The sequence below is a fragment of the Rhinopithecus roxellana genome, chromosome 17 (genome assembly GCF_007565055.1).
Source record: "Rhinopithecus roxellana isolate Shanxi Qingling chromosome 17, ASM756505v1, whole genome shotgun sequence".
Classification (NCBI taxonomy): domain Eukaryota; kingdom Metazoa; phylum Chordata; class Mammalia; order Primates; family Cercopithecidae; genus Rhinopithecus; species Rhinopithecus roxellana.
Window position 1 is genome coordinate 62,077,512 of NC_044565.1, and position 26,545 is coordinate 62,104,056.

The 26,545-nt window shown below is 38.6% G+C and overlaps 1 protein-coding gene across 13 annotated transcripts in view; it reads right to left on the minus strand.

Annotated features, from left to right (window-relative positions):
* Positions 1–26,545, minus strand: part of PUM2 (pumilio RNA binding family member 2) — a 108,874-nt gene that overhangs the window by 70,532 nt on the left and 11,797 nt on the right. For 11 of the 13 annotated variants that reach the window (XM_030920793.1, XM_030920790.1, XM_030920797.1 and 8 more), the window contains 2 exons: positions 12,639–12,707; positions 4,108–4,216 (listed from right to left, as the gene is read on the minus strand). In XM_030920793.1, coding sequence (XP_030776653.1) covers positions 4,108–4,216; positions 12,639–12,689 — 160 coding nt within the window. In that variant the 5' untranslated portion in view covers positions 12,690–12,707. Of the gene's footprint in view, positions 1–4,107; positions 4,217–11,586; positions 11,712–12,638; positions 12,708–26,545 lie in introns of all 13 variants that reach the window. The other 2 variants (XM_030920794.1, XM_030920791.1) reach the window with 1 other exon arrangement.

A 26,545-nucleotide genomic window follows, 5' to 3' on the forward strand; every position in this document is an offset into this window, starting at 1 on the left:
AGAGACTAGTCATTATATTCTTTCAATCATTCATCCATTCATTACACAGTTGAAATATTGATTCATTCTCTTGTATGCTAAGCAATGACCCATATATGAGGAATCCGAGAACAAAACAGTCTGTTCTCAAGAGTATAGGTTTAATAAAAGGCAATTAGAATAGAATAAAAGAGCTTCAACCAAAATATAATCCATGACACCATGAGATCTGAAAGATGCGCATTCAAGTCCAACAGAGCTTAAAGGAAAAAGTAAAATTTAAGAAAAAAAAAAGCAAAAATAAGAAAGATGGGCATCAATCCTCCCAAGTCTTAGAATCAATGCCACTTTTTTTTTTGGTGGGAAGGTGCAGGGTCTCACTATATTACCCAGCTGGTCTCAAACTCCTGGCCTCAAGTATCTGCCAGCCTTGATCTCCTAAAGTGCTGCAATTACAGATGGAAGTCGTATTTCAGCTGATAATGAAGGGTTAAAAAAAGGTAGCCAATGGGGAGGTGGGGGTGATAGGACATTTCAGTTACAGAAACCAGAATGGTCAAATGCCAAGAAGTGCTGGAGAACATAATGAACCTGATAATCACAAGTAATGTGGTTCTGCTGAGAGGGAGTATGTCAAGTCTCCTGCAGTCATAGAAAGAGACTCTCTTAGAACGACAATTCCTTGAGAGCAAGAAGGTGTTATGCATATTTCTATGTGTCTGGCATTCAATAAATGTTCGTTAGGTAAACAAAATTCCATTCATTTCTAATTTTCTCATGGTTTCTAGTAAAAGACAAACACTCATCTTTCAAAATGTTATGAGAGTTGGGAGAGGAGGGGCACAAAAAATTGAAATCATAAATTTCACGGTTTCCCTATCATCTGTCTTCAAATAATCTCTCTTTGTCACGTTGTGCTCAAGATGCTTTGCTTTTCATCACCTCAAAAAATCTTTGGTTGGCTGGGCACAGTGGCTCATGCCTTTAATCACAGCACTTTGGGAGGCTAAGGCAGGCAGATTGTTTTGAGCTCCTCAGGAGTTCGAGACCAGCCTCGGCAACATGGTGAAACCCCATCTCTACCAAAAATACAAAAATTAGCCAGCCTTATAACCTGGTCTTAGGGGAAAAAAAAAGATAAAAGATTTTAAAAATCTTTGGTTCTCATTCTGGTAAATAAGTCGTACATTCAACTTTCAAATCATGTCCATCAACCAAGTTATCGAGCACACATGCTCTCAGCAAGAAATATGCCTTTTGTAGCAGATATATCCCAGTCCAAATTACTATTTAAAATTATGAGTCTAACCTAATATAGGTTAATTCTAATTCAGAAAAATAAAGGACAAGGGACCCTTGAGGACAAGCGTCATATCATTTATTTTTATATTCTCCAAACCTGGCATATTATGTATCACACATTAGTTGAACTCAAAGGAAATTTACAATATTTTAAGAAAATTTTTGTCTAAATTACTTGTTGCCAACATTTGCAACCTACTTTGTTGAAATCACCACATTTTCCAGACCTTAACCTTTTAGATTTTAGCTTTTTGGCAATTATTTTAACAGTAATGAAATGAAACACTATATAAAAGTGTTAAATCTTCTAATATACTTTCATGATTTAGAGAATAAGAAAATATCTCGTGATTAATACTGAAAAATAATGATAATCGGGTAATTATCATGCAAAAATTTGTTTTCATTATTACTTTGGTCATTCTGCAGAGCTTAAGCAAACTGTATGAACTTAAATAAAAAAAAGAAAATATTTGTAAAATACATGATCTAGCTGTACACCTCTGAGATTTTACTAACTAGAAACATTTTAAAATGTAATCAGTAAAAAGATATGCTAACTACTTTAACACAACTATGGGCCGAACAAGGTGGCTCATGCCTGAGGCAGGAGGATTGATCACTTGAAGGCAGAAGTTCTGAGACCAGCCTGGGCAACATAGTGAGACCCCATCTCCAAAAAAAAAAAAAAGAAAGTTTTAAAAACTAGCCAGACCTGGCCAGGCATGATGGCTCATGCCCTAATCCCAGCACTTTCGGAGGCTGAGGTGGGCAGATCACCTGAGGTAAGATTTCAAGACCAGCCTGGCCAACATGGTGAAACCCCGTCTCAACTAAAAATACGAAAATTAGCAGGGTGTGGTGGCAGGCACCTATTATCCCAGCTACTCAGGAGGCTGAGGCAGGATAATCACTTGAACCTGGGAGGCAGAGTTTGCAGTAAGCCAAGATTGGGCCACTGCACTCCAGCCTGGGCGACAGAACGAGACCTCGTCTCAGGGGAAAAAAATATTTATTTTTATTTATTTATTTTTTTTGAGGCAGAGTCTCGCTCTGTGGCCCGGACTGGAGTGCAGTGGCCAGATCTCAGCTCACTGCAAGCTCCGCCTCCCGGGTTTACACCATTCTCCTGCCTCAGCCTCCCGAGTAGCTGGGACTACAGGCGCCCGCCACCTCGCCCGGCTGGTTTTTTTTTGTATTTTTAGTAGAGATGGGGTTTCACCGTGTTAGCCAGGATGGTCTGGATCTCCTGACCTCGTGATCCGCCCGTCTCGGCCTCCCAAAGTGCTGGGATTACAGGCTTGAGCCACCGCGCCGGCCAGGGAAAAAAAATAAAGAAAAATTAGCCAGATGTGGTGGTGTGAGCCTGTAGTCCTAGCTACTCGGGAGGAGGACGTGGAAGGATCTTTTTGGCCCAAAAGTTCGAGACGGCAGCGAGCTAAGATCGTGCCACTGCACACGAGCCTAGGCAACAGAGCAACACCCTCTTAAAAAGAAAAAAAAGCATTTAACTATGATCTTTAATTTGCCAACACTGTCACTCCTGTATGTTATACTCCTTATACACCAGCTAATTTTCCCTTAACAGTTTCTTAGACCTAAGCCTCTCCCCATTACTTATGAAGTCGAAATCAAAACATTTAAAGATCCGCTCCCTTTCTGGGAGCTCTATCTTACCAAGACAGTCTACTTCCTTCCTGGGTGCGGCAAATATCTAATAAAGCTAGGCTGAGCTGCAATTAAATAAATCAGTCACGATCATCTAGCACAAATTAAGACTAAAAATTTCTATGGTTAATCTATCCTCCATTTTAAATGAAAATTCAGAATTTTATTATTTTAAAACTTTTATTCTAGATTGGGGGGGTACATGTGCAAGCTTGTTATATAGGTAAATTCATGTCACAGGGGTTTGGTGTACAGATTATTTCATTACTCAGGTACTAAAAATAGTACCTGACAGGTATTTTTTCTGATCCTCTCCCTCCATCCTCTACCCTCAAGGAGGCCTCCATGTCTGTTGTTCCCCTCTTTGTGTCCCTGTGTTGTTATTTAGCTCCCACCTAATAAGTGAGAACAAGCAGTATTTGATTTTCTGTTCCTTTGTTAGTTTGCTAAAGGTAATGGTCTCCAGCCCCATCCATGTTGCTGCAAAGGACATTATCTCACATCTTTTTTTCATGGCTGCGTAGTGTTCCATGGTGCATATGTACCAGATTTTCTTTATCCAGCCTACTGTTGATGGCCATTTAGATTTTTCCATGGTTTTGCTATTATGGAATAGTGCTGCTACGAACATAAATGTGTGTGTCTTATGGTAGCACAATTTATATTCCTTGGGGTATATACCCAAAAATGGGATTGCTGAATTGAATAATTTTGTTTTTACTTCTCTGAGGAATTGACACAATGCTTTCTACAATGGCTGAACTAATTTACATTCCCACTACTAGTGTATAAGTGGTCCTTTTTCACCACAACCTCATGAGCATCTTGTTTTTTAATAGCCACAGAATTTTACGATTAAAAAAAAAAACCCTTAATAAAATCTTACTGTGACAAATACTTCTAAAATTACATTTCTTAGCTGCCATTAAGAAAATGTGCATAGGGCTGGGTGTGGTGGCTCACGCCTATAATCTCAGCACTTTGGGAGGCCAAGGCAGGAGAATTTCATGAGCCCAGTTATTTGAGAACAGCCTGGGCAACACAGCGAAACTCTACAAAAATGCAAAAATTTGGAGACTCTGTCTTAAAAAAAAAAAAAAGGTGCATATGACTTATAAAATGCTAAATATATTCATAATTCATATACCAGTAACTTACGAGAAGTTCCCCATGCAGTCTCTCTCCATTCATCATCCCCAAGAAATATGCCTTTTTGTCCATCTTTTGTTGAATCATCAGGTTCCCAAAACTTTTTGGTAGGCAAAAGCTATTTGGAGGAAAAATTACAGTTATTCTAATTACAAAGAATTAACATATAAGAAGTCTCAAACGTATCAATGCTATGGATACATTAGTTTTCAATGCTAACGAAAATTCAGAGTGACCTATTTTCTAAGTTGTTTTGTTAATAGTAAATTAACTCCCCACTTATTTTTGTGTGCTGGTGCTAATAATTCTAGACCTTAAACAAAAATCACAATCTACTTGTGACTTTTCTTCACTTTCCATACATTTTTATTACAACGTAAATTTATTCAAAAGGCTTATTAAATTTCTTACTCAATAACAGATTTAATAAGCACATCCATAGGAATGATTAAACTTTTTCCTTCACTTCCACATCTTCTCCCTAGACCACCTCCTATCATATCTTCCAGAATAGAAAATACTTTTTCATTCTTAACTCAGTTATGCAATGGAAGTGAATTTCACACCTCTTACTAGTTGCTGAGTACTATCTGTCAATCCCATAACAAAAAGCTATGGATGGTAGAAAACATGCATAGAAAAGAAACAATCTCAAGGCCCTGTGCTCTATCCAATACAGTGACATGCATAGCACATAAAAATTGTGTTGATACAATCATTCACTGATTATTCAAAATGAACATTTTGGGCAATTCTTATTGTTTAATATCCATTCATATCTCCCTACTGTCCCTGACGCTTAGGAGGTGGCCGGCCAACTTGGATACATTTGTTTGAAAAGAACACACTGGTTTTCTGAGAAGTGCACTTAGCATTTTAAAGCAGCATTCATAAGACACCATCACTCTCAACGCTTAATTAGGTGCCCAGTCTTTTCAGTGCTAACAATAAAACCTGTGTATACTTCTATTAAACTTATCACACTCAATTACCTGTATGTTTACCTCTTAAGGGCATGGTCTGCTCATCTTTAGAGAGCGCACAAACATATAAACTGTAATAAATAGAACTCAGTAATACCTGAAATGGGTCTGAGATAAGATGTGTGTGTTTGTGTGTGTGACGTAGAAAACCATCAATAAAGGCAAAACTTGAGAAAATGCACAGTGCGTAGAATAGGGTGTAAGATGAAACATGTGGCAAGGTCAAAAGTTGATGCTAGCAAAGCTAACAGATGCCGGCAGATCAGGTTATGAGGACCCTTAAAGACACGCTAAGGAAGTTAGATGTTCTACTGAAGCAACAGGGAACAGAGAAGAGTTAGCAAGGGTAACACTAGGTATTACAAAAAACTCAAGTTGTAAGTTTTAAGAATAACAAATAGAACAAGATCAATTTTGGCAATTTATAATAAGAGGGCCAAGAGAGCAAGAACTAAAAGAGGGTACTGGGCCAGACACAGTGGCTCACACCTGTAATCCCAGCACTTTGGGAGGCCTAGGCAGGTGGATCACAAGGTCAGGAGTTCAAGACCAGCCTGGCCGAGATGGTGAAACCCTGTCTCTACTAAAAATACAAAAATTAGCCAGGAGTGTTGGCCGGCACCTGTAATCCCGGCTACTCGGGAGGCTGAGGCAGAGAAGTGCTTGAACCCGGGAGGTGCAGGCTGCGCCACTGCACTCCAGCCTGGGTGACAGAGTAAGATTCTGTCTCAAAAAACAAAAAAACAAACAAAAAAGAGGGTACTGGCAGAGAAAGCTGAGAAAATAAAATGGATCTGACAGACACCTTGGAGTCAAAAGGATCTGAATACAAACGGTGGGGAATGTAAGTAAAAAGAATAACCTGTTTAATAACTTAAACAGGTAAAAAGGTAAATGGTAGTGCTACTGACCAAAATAGGAAAACAACAACAAACCAGGAGAAGCAGCTTTAAAGGGAAGAGAAAATATCCAATGTGGGCATGTTCCTGAATTATAGATCTTTTGCTCAACTAAATTAAACTTAATGTTTTAATTTAAAAATGTGAATTAAAATGTTTAATGTAAATGTTTTAATTTAAAAAAAAGAACTCCATTTTTTAAAAACAGTTTTTAAATGCTAGGATGGCCCTGGGCTGTAAATGATTCGTATTTATGAAGAGCAGACATTTTAAACAAAAATCTGCTCTAATAAAGATCCCAGTAAGTAAACTATAACCTCTATTCCTTCTATTTTAAAAATCTCACCATAAAAGATTCACGTAAATATTCAACAAAATATAAATCTAATAATATGAATACTAAAGCATGATACTTGATGCATTTAAATAACTGAACATTCATAGTTAAAACCCAAGTTAATCCCTTAAAAATATTGTATAAATAAGCCATTCCAAGCAGATGAAAATAATTCCTGAAAGAATAAAGCAATGCTTTTATGCCATACTTCATGAAGAAAAATGTCTCAGTATCAAAATAAGAATAACAAATAAGTAATCTAAAATAAAGTTGTAACAACTAATAAAGCATTTATCACAGACAAATAAGTGGCTAAAACAGACTAATCTTATGAGGTAGTAAAAGTAACAGCACCCCTTTGAGACGATTCTAAAGTCTTTCGGGATTAAAGTTCTGGGAGTGCTTTCACAGATCACTGTTTTAAAATGCAAATTGCAGTGTGCACTTGTAGTCCCAGCTACTCAGGAGGCTGAGGCAAGAGGATTGATTGAACCTGGGAGGCTGAGGTTGCAGTGAGTTGAGATTGTGCCACTGCACTCCAGCCTGGCGACAGAGCAAGACTCTGTCTCAAAACAAACAAACAAACAAAAAAAACAAATTGCATACCTGGGGGGGGGGGGGGTGTAAGGGAGTCTGTAAACCACTTACCAAGTGTGTCTACTATGGCCAAGCACTATACTATGATATGAGCACGTTCATTTTCAAACATTTAGTAAGTTTTTAAGCACAGGAAAATTTAATAGTTGAAATTAACACTCTACCAAAGGCTTTCACTGATATTCTAAAAACTATTTGCTCTGACAGTTAAGATACTGATTCAAATATTTTTAGGGGATCTACTAGCTGGTGACTAAGAACAGGTTAAAGTGAACTACATGTAGGGGAAGGCAACAATTCAGAATAGAACAGTTAAAGAGGGGGAAAAAAGGTTAAACAATGCATTGATTAGAAAAGCAATAAAAATAGGAGATTTGCCCCTGGAGAGTCTTTTACTGTAGTAGAAATAGCAACCATACAAACATTACAGAAAACAAAATTAAGAAACGGTTAAGATCTATAAAATATGTTATCCAATACCACTTCATATTAGTTCCCTACTTCACAAACTCTAAAGGAAGGTCAGGCAACTCAGTGTTTCTTATCAATCTGCTCTTCTATCCTAACTCCAATGTTTGAGTGAATATACAGTGTCTTTTCCTTCAAAAGTATGTATGGCTTGCTTTCTCCATTTCCAAAGAAATCAATCAGCACCCAATACTGCATCAAAAACAAAAACAAAAACAAAAAAATCAAACTCCCACTCGGGCATTTACATGAGTACACCTATACTTCAGACTTTTTAAATTGTTATGGAAAACCCTTAAACCAACCAAATAAACATAATCCCAACACTTAAAAGGATTTAAAATGTAAATTATGTTTTAAATTATTTATATAACTTATCATCCCAAATGGGATATATTTGCAAAAAGAGATGCTATTAATAATTATGCCATGAGAAGATACAGATCTGAGCTGTCCTGGGCAAATCAGAATGTAAAGTCACTCTACGTATAATGGAAGCTCAAAAGAGGTAAGAACGGATCCTCAAAATTAAGTTGTAGCAGGGAGCAGAGACTCATGCCTGTAATCCCAGCACTGTAGGTGATGTGAAGATAATTTGAGCCCAGGAGCTAGAGACCAGCCTGGCCAACACGGTGAGACCCTGTCTCTTTTTAAAATTAAAATAATTATAAATAAATAAATATAAAATAAATTAGCCAGGTGTGGTGGCATGCACCTCTAGTCCCAGCTACTTAGGAGGCTGAGATAGGAGGATAGAATGAGCCTGGGAGGTTGACACTGCAGTGAGCTATAATTAGCTGAGGCAGGCAGACTGCTTGAGCTCAGGAGTTCGAGACCAGCCTGGGCAACATGGCAAAACTCGGTCTCTACAAAAAATATAAAAATTAGCCAGGAGTGGTGGCGTGCACCTGTAGTCCCAGATACCGGGGAGGCGGATATGGGAGGATCACTTGACCCCAGGGGTCAGAGGTTGCAGTAAGTTGAGACGATGCCACTACACTCCAGCTTGGGCCAGAGAGCAAGATCCTGTCTCCAAAACAAAAAACAAACCAAACAAACAACAACAACAAATGAAACATAGAAAACATAGAGAACAAAACACAAAGTAACTCCACAGAATACAAAAATGGTGCTTTTCCAAACTTTAATCTTTTCTGTTAATAAAAGATATTAACACTTTTATTTTCTCAACTCATACCACTTCCCCAAATCCTTGGTATCAACAGCAAACATTACTAAATATCGTCACTTTCAACAGGAAGTAGTACTGTAAACACTCAAGACTTCCCTGAGTTCAAACTGCTCTTCAAGTACTATTATGTGGCCTTGGACTAGTTTTAATTAACCTTTTCTGGGCTTCAGTTTCCTCATCTGTAAACTGCTTAGAATGACATCTAGGGCCAGGTGCAGTGGCTCACGCCTGTAATCCTAGCACTTTGGGAGGCCAAGGCGGGCAGATCACGAGGTCAGGAGATTGAGACCATTTTGGCTAACACGATGAAACCCTGTCTCTATTAAAAATACACAAAATTAGCCAGGCGTAGAGGCACGCGCTTGTAGTCCCAGCTACTCGGGAGGCTGAGGCAGAAGAATCACTTGAACCTGGGAGGTGGAGGTTGCAGTGAGCCGAGATCATGCCACTGCACTCCAGCCTAGGCAACAGAGCGAGACTCCACCTCCAAAAAAAAAGAATGACATGTAGTACACAGCAGACACGTAAATATTAGGTATTTTCACCACCAACAGTATGAATTCTTTAATGTTATCAAACATGACTTAACTTACTGACCCACAACATTCAACTGATTATTTCAAATAGTATATTATTCACTATAACGATTTTGTCTATAGCTATTTGACTTCTTTTCTCTTGAGTCAGTTTGACTATCCTAGGGGGATGATGAAAGCCCACTACTTAGAAAGAACAGTTTACTACTAGTCACATTTTGCATAAGGAAAACTGACCAAGGTTACATACACAGCTGGCAAATGTTAACAATGGGATTTGAACCCATATCTATCTACTTAATTCTAAGGCCCTTCTCTTCATACTTAACTACCATAAAAGATAGTTCTTTTCAATCATATTTTAATTCATCATGATTTCTGAAAATTTCCACTATTATTCTACAGATACAGACTAGCAAAAAAGAAAAAGAAAAAAGAATCCAGTATTACATCACCACTGGGAATAAAAAATAAATAAAAATGCTTAAAATATTATCATGATATTCTTCCTATTACAGTGGGTAAATTTTAAGATAGAATTGTTTAGAGATTATGTAGACAAACTATGATCAGCTATTTAAACACTATTTGAAATGGCTGGTTTCCATTCCAGTTATCCCTAAGAGCTTAGATTAAAGCAAGAGCATTTGAGAGATGTATGTGATTCATACAAAAGGTTATTTTTATTACTATTTTTAAAGTCAGTCAGTCTTACTCAAGGTCATAACACTAGTGAGAGATCTGACAGAAAACACAAGTCTCCTTACTCGCCTACCTAGTAAGTCTTCAACTTCACCACACTACATAGAATCTTAGTACACAGGCTTTCTTTAATGCTTTCTTTATATATTACTGTGTTGGAAAGACAGGAGAAAGCACTGTTTATCATACTAAGCTATAAAGATATTCTCAAAATAAAAGACATTAATTCAGTGATTTAAAGTTAGATTCTGGATTTTTTGAAGAATATCAGACAGGGCCCTCTTTCCTGTTATTTAAAAAATAAGCAGAAACCCAGCTATATGTGCCCCCAACAACCTAGAGAAGCTAATAGTTATGAGCCTATGCAGTGTGTCTGACTTAACACTACACTAATAAAGCAGGGTTCAATCCCCTATAGATTAGTTTTGCTCTTTTTAAGGCACATGACATAATGCAAATCAGTAGATCTTTCGACAGAAACATAGTATCAGTGTAAAAACAGAGAGGGTAAGTTTACGAATAGGTGAATACAAATCTGCTCTTATTTCTGGATGCCTTCTGATGATGGCTCAGTAAAGACATCATGATCTACCAAACAGTAAATTTGAAATTAGTCCTATATGTAGATGCAACACTTTGTACATTAGAGATTTACAAAACTTAAGACATAGTAAGCAAAAACTATTTTTAAAGAAAGTCAAGACGAGGGTAATCTACTTTAAAAAGAGTTTTGCATTAAAAAGAAAAAACTATTTTTACAAAACTCAAGAGCCAGAAACTCAAGGCTGTTTTTAATTTATTCCAATGAATGAATTCTGGGATACAACAAAAACAAAAAAACCTCACCTGTCAGGAAAGGAGGAGAAGACTGGTGAGAGAGAGACAGGCAAAGAAGGAAATCCCAGAAGGTTCCTTGCTGCCTGTGAGATGAGGAAAGATAGAAAGGCTTGTGGGAGAGAGAACCCAGAGACAGAAATCTCAGTAGGTTTTTCTTAGCTATCTCTGAGGTGACAGTATTAGTGCTTAAACTGCTAAGAAATAAAACTAATGAGAACATCTTATTTTAAAATATATTTTTACTGGATGAAGGTTACACAGATGCTGCTATCCACCAGGTAGCAGGAAGTCTAAACCCTGGTCACTTTTACTCTGCATATCTGACATGTCCAATAAGAAAGTCTGGATTTAAGCTTTTTTCTCTTAATATACCATTCAACCAAGCTACTCTTTTCTAAAAACCTCAGATATCCTTCCCCCATCCCACAAATAACTAAACTCTTTCAACCACTGTTTCTGATTTTGACATTTTTTTGATCTGCAAAGCTAACTTTAGAATTACTAAATATTTAGAGAGTGAAAAAACACCAGTTTGAAAACATATACAATATACATCTAAGAAGTGATACAGGGAGTCTAAAATTAATGTAGGGGTATGACTCTCTTGTTCTTAAAGAATTATTAGCAAGTTCAATTTTGTCACAGACAAGAAGGTTGAAGCACTGTTCAACCCTGCTTTTAACATATGTTATTCTGCTTTTTAAAGACCAAAGAAAACTAGTGGCCAGGAAAGAATAAAAGCTCTTTTCATCTGCCTCTTATTTGCCAATAGCATAAATAATGCCTAACCAGATATTGCACTGCAGTGAAGCTACAGATTTTGTTTAACAAAAAAAAATTCAATTTCTTCAATTTTTATTAGGGCTGAGAATTTACCTTATGCACTGGTCTAACAAGTTTATTTTGGCAATACTTAAGCTTAAGCACCTTAACTCACCCTTAAATCAGTCCTTTGAAAATGACATACTCTTTGGAAAACGCTGTTCTGAAGAAGGGGAGGGTTAGCTAGCTGCAGGGTGCCCTCTTGTGGCCCAAAGGAGAGACTTGGACTCTTTTCTGCATCTGAAGAGCACAGCATTGGATGGAGTGAGTCTCATGAAGGTCTCTATTCTACCAAGGTAAAATAATCTCCAGGAGCAAGCAGTTAATTACACATCTTAGGTCTGTTCACTGTTATCTTCTGTTATCAAAGTCTATGTTAGTAGTACATAACATGACAAAATATAGATGTCACCACAAGAGTTTCCATAATCAAAGTTCTCTAAGTATTCATTAGCTATACGAAAAACTAAGTATTTGATGCCTTAAAATATGTAATGCTGAGGTTAACTTTGGTGCCCCAAAGAAAACCACAGATTAACAAAAACGATAAAATCTATTAAGAAATGCAAAGTGTCTACTATGCTAGGCATACAAAGCTAATAATTTACAGGGGAGACAAGTGTAAAACAAACTGTAACCAGCAATATAATAAAAGTCTGTATAAAGAACTAGAAGTCAGATGAGTGCTTAATTCTATGGCAGATAGCAACTAGACAATAGATACATCACAGCGGGGTCTTGTAGAAGATTAGAAGTTTGTTAAGTAAACAGTTTTGGGTGAACAAGAGATTTTTGGAAGGGAGAATAGTAAAACAAGTATGACTAAAGCAAACACAGTATACATATATAAAACAGCAGAACAAGGCTAGAGTTTTTTTTCGAGCAAAGCTAATTACAGTTCATTACCGAAATATAAGAAATTATCTCACCAAGTCAATCAAATCACCTAGACACAAATAATCACACTAAAAATTACTGCTAAAGGCTTTTTTTTTTTTAAATCCAAAAATCACAACAGAATTGTACAATCTGAAATTTAAACCCCTCCACATAGTTTGGAAGATATGACCACTATTTCCAGGAAGGTTGATGGTTAAAAAAACAAATTAAGTTCCAATGGCTCAAAATAAAGTGAGGTGTAAGTTCTTAGTATTTGTAAACATTTACCTCTCCCATTCCCCGAGATTCTAATGCAAGAGCTTGAAAATCATGATTCATTTCATCCACAGATCAAACCTGTTGAGTAACAAAAACAAAAATTAGTACAAAGAAATGTTTAAACAGACTTCTTCAACTATTTTATTATATTGCTGTTATGACTAATATTAGCATGATCTAAGAAAGGGAAGCACTGATTTGGGAGACAGGTTTTCCCACAGTTCATGATAGCAACCTACCTTAAAACCTGTGGAAAAACATGAGGTCAAGGGTTCTTGAATTATTCTGTGTGCCAACAACTATGTGAAGGCAATAAAAAACAATTAAAGCCCAGAAACTGGAGAATAGTCTACACTTTAAAGAAAGGAGTAGCACAGAGTAAGGTTTTTTGTTTGGTGGTGGTTGTTGTTGTTTTTTTTTTAAATGGTATTTCTGCCTGAGGGAAGGCCTGGATGTGGAAGAAGGGTCCTTAAGAACCCAGCCTTAATGGCCTGAAGAAACCAAAGGACAGAGTCTGGAGCAACCAGAGCTGCTGGAAAGTAAGAAAGGGAATCCCAGTAGGACATGCCATGTCCCGTGTATAAATTACACCAGGATTTTTAGATGACACCTGAACTGCACATATGTGGGACAGACTCCAAGGAGTTCACTTAAGGCTAAAAGAATTGAGCAGAAATTTCTACTGCTGACCACCACAAAAGTCACAGAAATTTGGAGGTTGAGTTCCAACAAAACCCAGCATTCAGCTAGGTGTGGTGGCTCATGACTATAATCCCAGCACTTTGGAAGACCAAGGTGGGCAGGAGTTTGAGACCAGCCTGGCCAATATGGTAAAACCCCATATCTACCAAAAACACAAAAAAATTAGCTGTGTGCAGTGGCACACGCCTGTAGTCTCAGGTACTCGGGAGGCAGAAGAATTGCTTCAACCTGGAAGGCAGAGGTTACAGTGAGCCAAAATCGTGCCATTGCACTCCAGCCTGGGTGTCATAGCGAGACTCCATCTCAAAAAAAAAAAAACAAAAACAAAAAACAAAAAAACACACACACACACCCTCCACATTCTCCAAAGAAACAACAGAATCTAGAGCATCTTCAATACATTAAAATACATTAATCATGAAGTCTGGAATACAATCTGCAATTACTAGACAGGTGAGAAAAAAGGAAAATGTGACCTAAAGGAAAAAGTCAATTAATAAAGAACCACTCCCAAGATGACCCAGGTTAAAATTAGCAGACAGGAATCCTAAAGCAACTACCATAGCTGTGTTCAAAGATATAAAGATAAATATGCTACTAAAGAATGAACAAGGCCGGGCGTGGTGGCTCAAGCCTGTAATCCCAGCACTTTGGGAGGCCGAGACGGGCGGATCACGAGGTCAGGAGATCGAGACCATCCTGGCTAACACGGTGAAACCTCGTCTCTACTAAAAATACAAAAACTAGCCGGGCGAGGTGGCGGGCGCCTGTAGTCCCAGCTACTCGGGAGGCTGAGACGGGAGAATGGCGTAAATCCGGGAGGCGGAGCTTGCAGTGAGCTGAGATCTGGCCACTGCACTCCAGCCCAGGCGACAGAGCGAGACTCCGCCTCAAAAAAAAAAAAAGAAAGAAAGAAAGAATGAACAAATGCAAAATTTCAGCAGAGAAAGAAAAACTACAAAAATAACCAATTCTAAAACTGAAAAAAATATTTAAAAATTACACTGGATGCACTTAGCAGATTGTAAAACAACAAAAGAAAGGGTCAATGAACTTGAAAATATATCAACAAGATTTCTAATTTGAAGACTGGGAAAAGAGTGGGAAAAAAATGAACAGAGCTTCAGTGACCTATAGAACGTGAAAGCCAAATAAAACAGAGATGACTCTCTAAATTGAAAATGTTGTATTTAGGAAGCAAGAATCTAATTTAGGTGCACTGGCTCATGTCTATAACCCCAGCACTTTGGGAGGCCAAGGTGGGTGGATTACTTGAGCCCAGGAATTAAGAGATCAGCCTGGGCAACATGGCGAGACTCCATTTTTACAAGAAATTTAAAAATTAGCTTTGCACACGTTGATGCATGCCTGTGGGCCCAGCTACTTGGGAGGCTGAGGTGGGAATATCGCTTGAGCCCAGGAGGTCAAGGCTACAGCAGTAAGCCATAATTGTGCCACTGTACTCTAGCCTGGGTGACAGAGCAAGACCCTGTCTCAAAAAAAAAAAAAAAAAAAAAAAAAAAAAAGACAAAGACCTTATGTTCTCCATATGGTCCTATTTGGTCATAGGATGACCAACATGGTAAAAACAATGTCTCTACAAAAAATACAAAAATCAGCCTATTATGGCAGGGCATGCCTATGGCCACAGCTACTCGGGAGGCTGAGGTGAGAGGACCGCTTGAGTCCAGGAAGTCAAGGCTACAATGAGCCGTAAGCGTGCCACTGCACTCCAGCATGGGTAACAGAATGAAAGTCCCCCCATCTCAAAAAATAAAAAAAAGGAAAATAATGTAATTTGGAGCATATGTATACACACTGGATGGTCCTAGGTATGTTTGAAGAACAAAGAGAAGACTGTAAGTTATTAGAGAAACGTTACAGACTGTTTTGACAGATTGGTACTAGAGCAGCTTTTGAGAACTGGCAAGCTCTGACTAGATGAAGCTGGTCTCAGAGTAGTGGCAAGCTGCTTCCGGTGCTACTAGGTAAAACAGGTCTCAGGGTTACAGTGGGCCATTTCTACAGCTGGGCTTGTTTAAAATTTAATTTTTGGATCAGATGTTAAGTGCTCAAGTGCCTTTTTCCTAGATTCTGGTTTAGTTGGGTGTTACAAGAACGACCTAATGTATAATTTTCACATGAACAATACCAAAAAGTACAACTTACATGTAACTGGAGTTCCATGAATAAACAGGGTGGTAAAAATATTGAAGAAACAATGGCCAGAATCCCCCCAAATTTGGTGAGAGTCAAATTTACAGATTCAAGAAACCCCATGAACACCAGAGGAAGGATAAGAAAGAACAAAAAATTCCACACCTACACTCATTATAAAAACCCTGAAAATCAAAGATAAAAAGTCCTGAAGATCGCCAGAAAAAAAACAACACATTACATAAAGAGGAATAATGATGTATGAATGACTGCTAACTTGGAACCAGAAATAACGGGGCCCAGAACATAAAGGACAAGATTTTAAAGTGCTGAAAGAAGTGCCAATCCAGACTTTTACACCTGCTGAAAATACCATCTTAGAACAAAGGCTGAAACTGTAATACTGTAAAATGTATTTTTGGCGTTTGTCCATTTCCTGGCAAAAAGCTCCTAAAACCCCTGGAATCGCTGGAGTGATGAGTGTCTTCTGCATGCTAATGAGCTGACTGACTGGGGGCTGGTTGCCAGGGGAACCATCCTTTTGATAAGAGAGTTTGAACTTTCACTTCCCTCTCCCGCTTCCAGAGAGGGACTGAAAACTTAGTTGATCACCAAGGATTTTAATGCCTACGTAATGAGGTGAGGCTTCTGCAAAATTCCAAAATGTTTGAATTCTGGGAGCTTACAGATAGCTGAACTCTTGGAGGTTCCTGGAGAGTGGCCTGCCCCATTCTCCCAAACCTCATCCTAATGCATCTCTTCCATCTGCCTATTCTCAACAGTATTTTTTGTAATATCCTTTATAATAAATGGGTAAATTTAAGTAAAGTGTTTCCCTGAGTTTTGTCAACTGCTCTAGCAAATTAATTGAACAAAGAAGGTTAGAGGGACACCTGATTTACAGCTGGTCGGTCAGAAATCTAGGTAACAACCTACGACTTGTGACTGAAATCTGAAGTGGGGGGGACAGTCTTGTAGGCCCAAGCTCTCAATCTGTGGGAGCTGACGCTCTCTCCAGGGAGACAGGGTCAGAAATGAGTTATAGGACATCCAGCTGGTGTCCACTGGAGAATTTGCTGCAGGACAGATTGCTTGATATAGCATATCAAGTAATACATGTGGGATCATAGAAGTGTTCTGTATTGTAAGGGTACAGTAGGATAAATTGTGTTTTTATTCTACAGCCTTACATTTGGTGTCAGAAGTGGGATTTGCTAATACAGCCCTGGCTCACAGAAACGTGGTTTGTTCAGACAACTTGGGGAGAGAAAAAGAAAAGAAACATGCTGTTTGGGAATAGAAACAACGAAAGAGTAGGGGATGAGAAACTTTTGATTCCTAGGTGGCCACGTGGTCCCTCATGGTATGGAACAGGAGTTGGGCTGCGCTCAGTTACTAAGGGTAAAAGTTACCAATGGAATTTAAAGATGGACCTAACTCTCACAAAGTAAATGTCTAAGAAAACACAAACTAATTTTAAGGAGAAATATTCAATCCCTTGGTTACTGTTATCCGTAATAGCTAAAATAAAGTGCTAGATCGGACCTTAATACAAGACCAACCTCAGATTTCAGTGACTGAGCTTCCGCCAGTAGCCTTAAAGCTGCCCCACAAAGAGAAAAATTATGCAGAGACCTCTAATCTAACAGCCATGGTTACCAAGAAGTTAGTCAATGTGGGGAAAGGGCAAACCCAAGAAAACTGTTAAAACCAGTATCTAAAGCAGAAAAAAAAAAAAAAAAGAAAAAATTAGTATCAGTAGTAGACACGAATTTTTCTCAAGAGTCAAAGTAAGCACTAGAGCTTTACCTTTTTTGCTTACTTTCAGGTTTTTATCAGTGGTCCAAATAGATGAGGTCATATAAGTTAAAGAACCTCTGGATAATTTTGAGAGGTCTCTTAGCTCTTTGGATCCATTCTTACTGTTGGGATAAATCATGCCCCTAGTGTAGGAGTCAACATTTTTGGCTGTGCAGGCCATATGATCTCTGCTGCAACTACTCAATTATGCCTCTGTAGCACGAAAACACCTATAGACAATACCAAAATAAATGAACACAGATATGTCCCAATAAAACTTGATATACTGTAAATTCTGAGTTTCATGTGTTTTTCATGTATCACAAATTTTTCTTCTAAAATCTTTTCCAACAATCAAAAAATGTAAAAACCATTCCCATAGAGTGGGCCATGCAAAAACAGGTGATTGGTCAGATCTGGCCTGCAGGCCACAGTTTGCAGACCTCTGCTCTCGTTCATTTTCTCTCCTGACTGCTCCCCAAAACTCAAATACACAAAATCCACTTCCAAATATGAGTATACTGAAAGTTAAGCATCAGGGCTTTGCTTTCAACTTTTTCACTTACACTACTAAAGTGGTTTTCTTTTTTGCCCCCAACGACTGGGGGTTACGGATCATATCTAAATAGAGGTGATTTTATTATCTTTCAATAATCAGGGCAGTCATAGTAAAAAGACTTAAAAAAAACCCACCCCCACCAGCATGACTTAAGCTCGGCTTTTCTGTTTAGGGTGTTACTGTTTATTTCAATTATGAGAAAGAGAATGAAGGAGAAATTGGGCAAGACAGTGGAAGACAAATAACTTTTCCAACTTTCACGTAATAATCACCATATAGACTATAATAAAGTTGAAGGGATGGGGAGACAGTTGCCCATATGCCACTAAGTGGGACTCCTAAATTTCTAAAGTACGTCAATCTGCTGTCTCTTAAACAGCTACAAATGCTGGTGTCATCTGATGGCAATAAAAATGTTAGAATTGGCCGGGCGCTGTGGCTCAAGCCTGTAATCTCAGCACTTTGGGAGGCCAAGACAGGCGGATCACGAGGTCAGGAGATCGAGACCATCCTGGCTATCCCAGTGAAACCCCGTCTCTACTAAAAAATACAGAAAACTAGCCAGGTGAGGTGGCGGGCGCCTGTAGTCCCAGCTACTCGGGAGGCTGAGGCAGGAGAATGGCGTAAACCCGGGAGGCGGAGCTTGCAGTGAGCTGAGATCCGGCCACTGCACTCCAGCCTGGGCAACAGAGCGAAACTCTGTCTCAAAAAAAAAAAAAAAAAAAAAAAAAGTTAGAATTTGGACATAAATTTAGTGACTTTATCCAAATGATTAAATCTTAGGGAGGAAAGATCTTTTCAACAAGCAATAGAACCTACTAGCAACTGGTTATATACTATTTCACTGTTTATTTGAAAAAAATGTATTTAGGAGTTATGGTACCATGTACTGCTTGGGGTATAAATTCTATCTTCAAATTTTTTTTGGTCTGCATTATTAAGGCTCAAATCTCCAATATTATTTTCTTTAATAAATAATTAGAACTTACCAAGACAGAAAACATATGACAGAAACTTTTCTTTGGGCAAGACCCAGTGTAATCTTATATTTGAATTAAAAAGTCATTTTTGAGGTTATGACTGTTTCTTAGCAAAAGAAAAGAAATGACAGTGTCTTATTTTGCTCATTCTAAACTTTAACAATATTAGCTAATTTTTTTATAGGCAGATTATTACTAATGATGTTAGGAAAAATAGGTGAAGTACTCAAATAACAACTTGATTTAGCTCAGTGATAGTTTTCCTATTTACTAGTGCATAATCCAAAAAGTCAACAACTGAGCACAGTGCCTCATGCCTGTAATCCTAACACATTATGAGGCTATAGTGGGAGGATCGCTTGAGGCCAGGAATTCAAGACCATCCTTGGCAACATAGGGAGGCCTATCTCTACAAAAAAATCAAAAAATTAGTTGGGCATTATGGTGCACACCTGTGGTCTCAGTTACCCGGGAGGCTGAGATGAAAGGATCGCTTGAGCCCGGGAGGTTGAAGCTGCAGTGAGCCATAAAACAACAACAACAACAACGAAACAAAAGCCAAAAAATTGATAAATAGCTTGTGTAAAGAACCAAAAAAATGCATTAATATAGGACATTTACATCATTAAAAGTTATCTGTTTTGGCTGGGCAGGATGGTTCATGCCTGTAATCTCAGCACTTTGGGAGGTCAATATAGAAAAATCGCTTGAGCTCAGGAGTTCAAGACCACTCCTTGCAACACAGTGAGACCCTGAGATATGGTTTGGATCTGTGTCCCCACCCAAATCTCATGTCAAAATGTAAACCCCAGTGTTGGGCGTGGGGCCTACTGGAAGGTGACTAGATCATGGTGGCGGAGTTCTCATGAATGGATTATTGCCATCCCCTCGGTGCTATTCTTGTGATAGTTTTTCTAAGATCCAGTTGTTTAAAAAGTATGTATCCTCCTGTTCCAGTCACGTAAGAGGTGCCTGCTTTTGCTTCACCTTCTGTCATGATTCTAAGTTTCCTGAGGTCTCCCCAGAAGTAGAAGCCACTATGCTTTATGTACAGCCTGTAGAACCATGAGACAATTAAACCTCTTTTCTTTACAAATTACCCAGTCTCCCCAAAAAATTTTTTAAATTAAAAATATTATTTATTCCTGGATATCTGGTCCAACTTCTTACCATACACCTACCATTAAAAATAGGTGGGGAGGCCGGGCACGGTGGCTCAAGCCTGTAATCCCAGCACTTTGGGAGGCCGAGACGGGCGGATCACGAGGTCAGGAGATCGAGACCATCCTGGCTATCCCAGTGAAACCCCGTCTCTACTAAAAATACAAAAAACTAGCCGGGCGAGGTGGCAGGTGCCTGTAGTCCCAGCTACTTGGGAGGCTGAGGCAGGAGAATGGCGTGAACCCGGGAGGCGGAGCTTGCAGTGAGCTGAGATCCGGCCACCGCACTCCAGCCTGGGTGACAGAGCAAGACTCCGTCTCAAAAAAAAAAAAAAAAAAAAAAAAATTGGTGGGGAAAGCATTTGGAGATACAACATATGGTATTAAACCACTCTACCGCCACATGGTGCTAATCACACTTTTATAATCTTATAATTATAAATTAACGTCATAGTAGAAATTAACCTCTGGGGTGAAAGGGATTAGTGGCTGTCTTAGCTATGTCAAATGTTCAACATTTAATGAATGAAAAAAACATATTTTATGCAATGTGAATTTCGATCATAAAATCAATTAGTATCTGGATAGTGACTATTTACATGTCTTCATATATTAATATACAATGCTCATTTTAACATAATGACAATGAACAAGGCTTTCCCTTAGACTTTTTGTACTGCTGAAGACATTTACCAACACAAAATGACTAATGATTGCAACTTCACATGGGCACTACTTCTCCAAGTCTGTCATCTACAGCCTGGAGACTGTATCTTCCTTTTGCATTAATTACAAAGACAACAAAATTACATAAAAACCTAGTTGAGTCACAAATAAGTCAATACACAGAGTGACTTAAGCTTCTTAGGACACATTCTTCGTAATCATCCTCCTTGGACTGCTTTTTTTTTTTTTGGGGGGGGGGACAAAGTCTCATTCTATCACCCAAGCTGGAGTACAGTGGTGCATTCTCAGCAATCACAGCTCTCTGCATCCTCTCACCTCAGTCTCCGGGAGTATCTGGGACTAAAGGTGCACGCCACCACGCCTGGCTAATTTTTGTATTTTTTGTAGAGACAGGGATCTCCCTATGTTGCCTAGGCTGATCTCAAACTCCTGGGCTCCAGCAGTCCTCCTGCCTCAGTCCCTCAAATTGTTAGGATTAAAGGTGTGAGCTACTGCACCCAGCTGGACTGATTTTAAAGAACATAATCGCTGAACATTAGTGGTATCTACGGCAAACAAACAAGTGCTGAATTCCTAAAGAGTACTTTCTTCTGCTTAGCAAATTAAATCACTTTATTGCAAATCTGCCAACAAAATTTTTTTGTTTAGCAACGCCTTTTCTCATTCACATGACAAAAGTAAATCTAAATTCAGGTTTAGGTATTTGTAGCAGACCATTAGCCTTCAAAGATTTAACAAAGTTTCTACTATTCACACCAACTCTCGGTAATTTCTTATTTTTCTGAGGGCATAAATTGAATCATACAGTTTTTTAGTGATGATGAACAAGTCACTTAGCTAGTGGATCAACCAAGAGCTACATCAACAGTCTGTTTTCTAGTTTGTCCAAATACTTTCATGGGGGAGTTACCTCTGCTTGCTTTACCAGCAAGGCAAAAAATTCTATAACAAAGAATAGTATTACTGACTCAACTATAATAAGAAAAAGTCAAGTTTTATGTTTTGAATGAAATTTGGCATAAAAATTAGTGTTGTCAACGTACAGACTTACAGAAATAAAAAATCTCCTTCCAAGACCCTATTAGCTCAAAGCTCAAATCTTTTAATTAAATGTTTTATTCCAACCTCATCATTTAGACAAATCTACGTATGTGCAAATATAAGACTTCTGTTCCATTAAAATTCTCTGAAAGGGGAATTACCATATATTTGGGCCTTTACAAAAGTCTCTCATCTTATAAGGCACCCTCTCAACTGACTTATTTGAAGAATCAAAATACTGCTGAAGAAAAGTTGCCTTATTTTGAAAAATATACTACTTAGAGAAGATCTACACACTAAACGGCCTCAATCTATGCTGGGTTTTGATGCTTTCGGTATTGTCTGAAAAAAGCAGGTCAAATAATTGAGATGGAAATGAAGATGACAAGCTTTAGAAAACTTTACATAACACAAAAAGTGGTTTTTTTTTTTTTTTTTTTTTTTTTAAGGCAGGGTCTCACTATCGCCAAGGCTGGAGTGCAGTGGCATTGATCATGGCTCACTACAGCCTTGAACTTCTGGGCTCAAGTGATCCTTCTACTCAGTATCCTAAGGAGCTGGGACCACAAGTGCATACCACTATGTCCAACTAATTTTTGCATTTTTTGTAGAGACAGGGTTTTGCCATGTTGCCCAGGCTGGTCTTGAACTCCTAAACTCAAGCGATCTGCACCTTGCCTTGGCCTCCCAAAATGCTAGGATTACAGGCATGAGCAAACGTGCCTGGCTTAAAAAGTGGTTCTAAAGTCAAAGATACAATTTCTTTTTGCAACAGGGTCTTGCTCTGTTGCCCAACATGGAGCACAGTGATGTAATCAGGGTTCACTGTAGCCTTGACCTCCCAGGCTCAAGGGAACCTCACATCTCAGCCTTCTGAGTAACTGGGACCACAGGTGCCACCAGTCCTGGCTAAATTTTGTGTGCATGTGTGTGTGGTACAGATGGGGTCTCACTATGTTGCCCAGGCCTATCTTGAACTCCTGAGCTCAAGTAATCCTTCCACCTCGGCCTCCCAAACTGCTGGGATTACAGGCATGGGTCACCACACCTGGCCTAGAATTCCTAAATTATTTTGTTATTTAAAATGTGACATCATCCTAATAGTGGAGTAAGACATTATATGACTCATAATGTAATATAATATGAAACAGTACCACCACATATGAAGAACTGCCTTCAAAAAACACTAAGCTTCAATCTAATATTATAATAAAACTACTGATCCAAATACATATTTATGACATAAAATTTTGAAAGGGGGGAAGCAGATTACATAGACTGTGGTATGGGACTAAATGTCAAAAAAACTGTGTAAGCCTTGTGAGAATCCTGCTTCTCACAAACCAGCTATAAAGACTTTTTTGAGAAAAATTAGAGAAACTCAAATATAGAATGAGTATTAGGTAACAGTAAGGAATTCTATTAGTTACAATACTAGCAAGAGGATTGGGTTTGTTTTTTGTAAGTCCTCATCAGTAAGAGCATTTATGCTTGAAACGGCATATTGTTTGGGATTTACTCTGAAATACTCCTTCAAAAAGTAAAATATGGGTATAAATAAGACTTCACACAATGTTGCATACGGATGGTAGCTATCAAGGGTTCACAATACTTACTATTCTCTCTATGTGTTTGAAAGCTTCCATAATAAAGTTTAATAAATGAAAAGGCTAGGTGGTTAGAAAAAAATAAAGTTTAATAAAATACATATAGCTGTCTGACAGAAAGCCACATAAGGCAGGTAGTATCTAAGCTGGGCCTTGAAGGTCAGTTACACAATTTGGACAAAAATTGTTTTAAAACATTTATAAACTGCAATTTTATAAAGGGGGTTACTCTCCTTGAGGTTAATTCACTTAGGGTCCAAGCCTTCATATAAACTTAATTTGGCTTATTACTTCCTCAACCATACTTTTGACTAGTGTATGAAACTGTTTCCTAAAAACTTATTTCCAAATGGGTACAAATTTTAGAGATTAATTTTTAATCAGACAACCTTCCCCCAAAGAGAATAACAACAGAAATTTTATTGAGTACCCCATTTTATGCCACAAATTGTACCAGGCACATTATAATTCTCACTACAATCCAGCAAAGTAGATACTGTATCATTACTTTGCCAATTTCCCTACCCTAAAAAGCTATTAAAATGGTAGAGAACATAATGCTACCAAAACTCCAAAGCCCATGCTCTTTCCCATACCAACCAAGCATAAGCCATCACTTAAGCTAATGCCAATTACACTACTCTCCAAAAGCCGTGGCGGCTCATGCCTGTAATCCCAGCACTTTAGGAGGCTGAGGCAGGTGGATCACATGAGCTCAGAAATTCGACACTAGCCTGGCCAACATGGTAAAATCCCGTCTCTACTAAAAATACAAAAAATTAGCCGGGTGGGGTGGTGTGTGCCTGTAATCTCAGCTACTTGATAGGCTGAGGCAAGAGAATCGCCTGAATCCAGGAGGCGAAGGTTGCAGTGAGCCGAGATTGCGCTACTGCACTCCAGCCTGGGTGACAGAGCAAGACTCCGTCTCAAAAACAAAACAAAACAAAACAAAAACACCTGGACAACTCTTTACCATTTATACCTTCATGTGCAAATCCCACAAATCCCTCAAAGTTTGGCTCAAATGCAGCTTTCCCTAAAACTGACCCCAAACAATCTTTCTCTTAATTCACAGGGAATTTAACTGGTATGTTGCCGTATTACTAATACATCTTGCCCATTAAATTTTAAAACTTCTCTAAATCCTAACTAGGAAAGAAAAAAATCCCACACAATCTCATCAACTGTTCTGGTTATGCTAGTGTTCCACGAAATGTTCCTAGTTATGAGGGAGGTCAAAAGGAATACTAAGAATATAGTAATAGGGAAGGGAAATGATATAATACAAATATTCCAGGTTATTACATGAAAAGGGAAAGTGAAAACCAATCTCTGCTCCTATCATCCTAGTTTTGTAAAAACAGGATGCAAGCATATATGGACTGAGTCACACGTAACCATTAATAATGGTCACACCTAGAAAAAGGATATGCATGATTTTTACATTACATTTCATAGTTCTTAACTCCTAGAATGTTTTCCACACACTAGTTATAACTTTAGAAATACTTAAAATATATACATGAAAAAATCACAGCACATTTATATAGTTCTTATAGTCATGTTAACTTGGAAATCAATGGCTTTATATATGGTAGCACCCAAATATTCAATAAATTAATAATATGCCACATCTAAACACTAAAAAATGAGTGATTTCTATAGCTTATTTAAAAAAAAAAGTGTTTACTATAATGTATGAGCAAGACTAGATTTTTCCTAAAATAAATACACTTACATACAGGATATGTATTATGACTTGCAAATAAATTACAGTAGTTATGTAATTCTGCATGCAAGGTGGTACATGTCTGTAATCTCAGCTACTTGGGACACTGAGATGGGAAGAATCACTTGAGACCAGGAGGTGGAAAATGACCAAGGTTAACTCGTCTCAAAAAAAAAAAAAAGTACAATAAAATATCTAAACTAAGCATCACTTAAAAGAAAAATATTTTCAATTTTCATTTTAGTCTTGTTTGTAAGCTTCCAACCATTTTAGAATATAAAAGAATTTACGTGTACACTCAATACCCACTACAGTAAATACCATTAGCCTTACTTTTATGACACCAGGTTCTTAAAAAGCAAAGCCCAGTTTGTAGACATAAATATTCTCTCACCAACTGATTTAAAAGAAAAAAGAGGGCGGGCGCGGTGGCTCAAGCCTGTAATCCCAGCACTTTGGGAGGCCGAGACGGGTGGATCACGAGGTCAGGAGATCGAGACCATCCTGGCTAACACGGTGAAACCCCGTCTCTACTAAAAAAAATACAATCTACCCAGGCGAGGTGGCGGGTGCCTGTAGTCCCAGCTACTTGGGAGGCTGAGGCAGGAGAATGGCGTAAACCTGGGAGGCGGAGCTTGCAGTGAGCTGAGATCTGGCCACTGCACTCCAGCCTGGGCGACAGAGCGAGAATCCGTCTCAAAAAAAAAAAAGAAAAAAGAAAAGCAGGCCGGACGTGGTGGCTCATGCTTATAAGTCCAGCACTTTGAGAGGCCAAGGCAGGCGGACCACCTGAGGTCAGGAGTTCAAGTCCAGCCTAGCAGACATGGTGAAACCCTGTCTAGTAAAAATATAAAAATTAAGCCAAGTGTAGGGGCACACACCTGTAATTCCAGCCTCTCGGGAGGCTGAAGCAGGAGAACACCTGAACATGAAAGGTGGAGGTTACAGTGAGTCGAGATCGTGTCACTGTACTCCAGCCTGGGCGACAAGCGAAACTCTATCTCAAAAAATAATAAATAAAAGAAAAGCACAGGATAAGTATTTACAAATGTCATTTCATCTAGGTTAGTTCTATCCTACTCTTGATAAATTCCTCAATGTAAAAAAATAAAAAAATAGGCCGGGCGCGGTGGCTCAAGCCTGTAATCCCAGCACTTTGGGAGGCCGAGACGGGCGGATCACGAGGAGTTCGAGACTATCCTGGCTAACACGGTGAAACCCCGTCTCTACTAAAAAATATAAAAAGCTAGCCGGGAGAGGTGGCTGGCGCCTGTAGTCCCAGCTACTCGGGAGGCTGAGGCAGGAGAATGGCGTAAACCCGGGAGGCGGAGCTTGCAGTGAGCTGAGATCCGGCCACTGCAGTCCAGCCGGGCGACAGAGCGAGACTCCGTCTCCAAAAAAAAATTAAAAAATAAAAAATAAAAATAAAAATAAAAACAGGGCCAACTAAATCATACGTTTAATTTAAAGTCAATATATTTGACAGTATGCTGT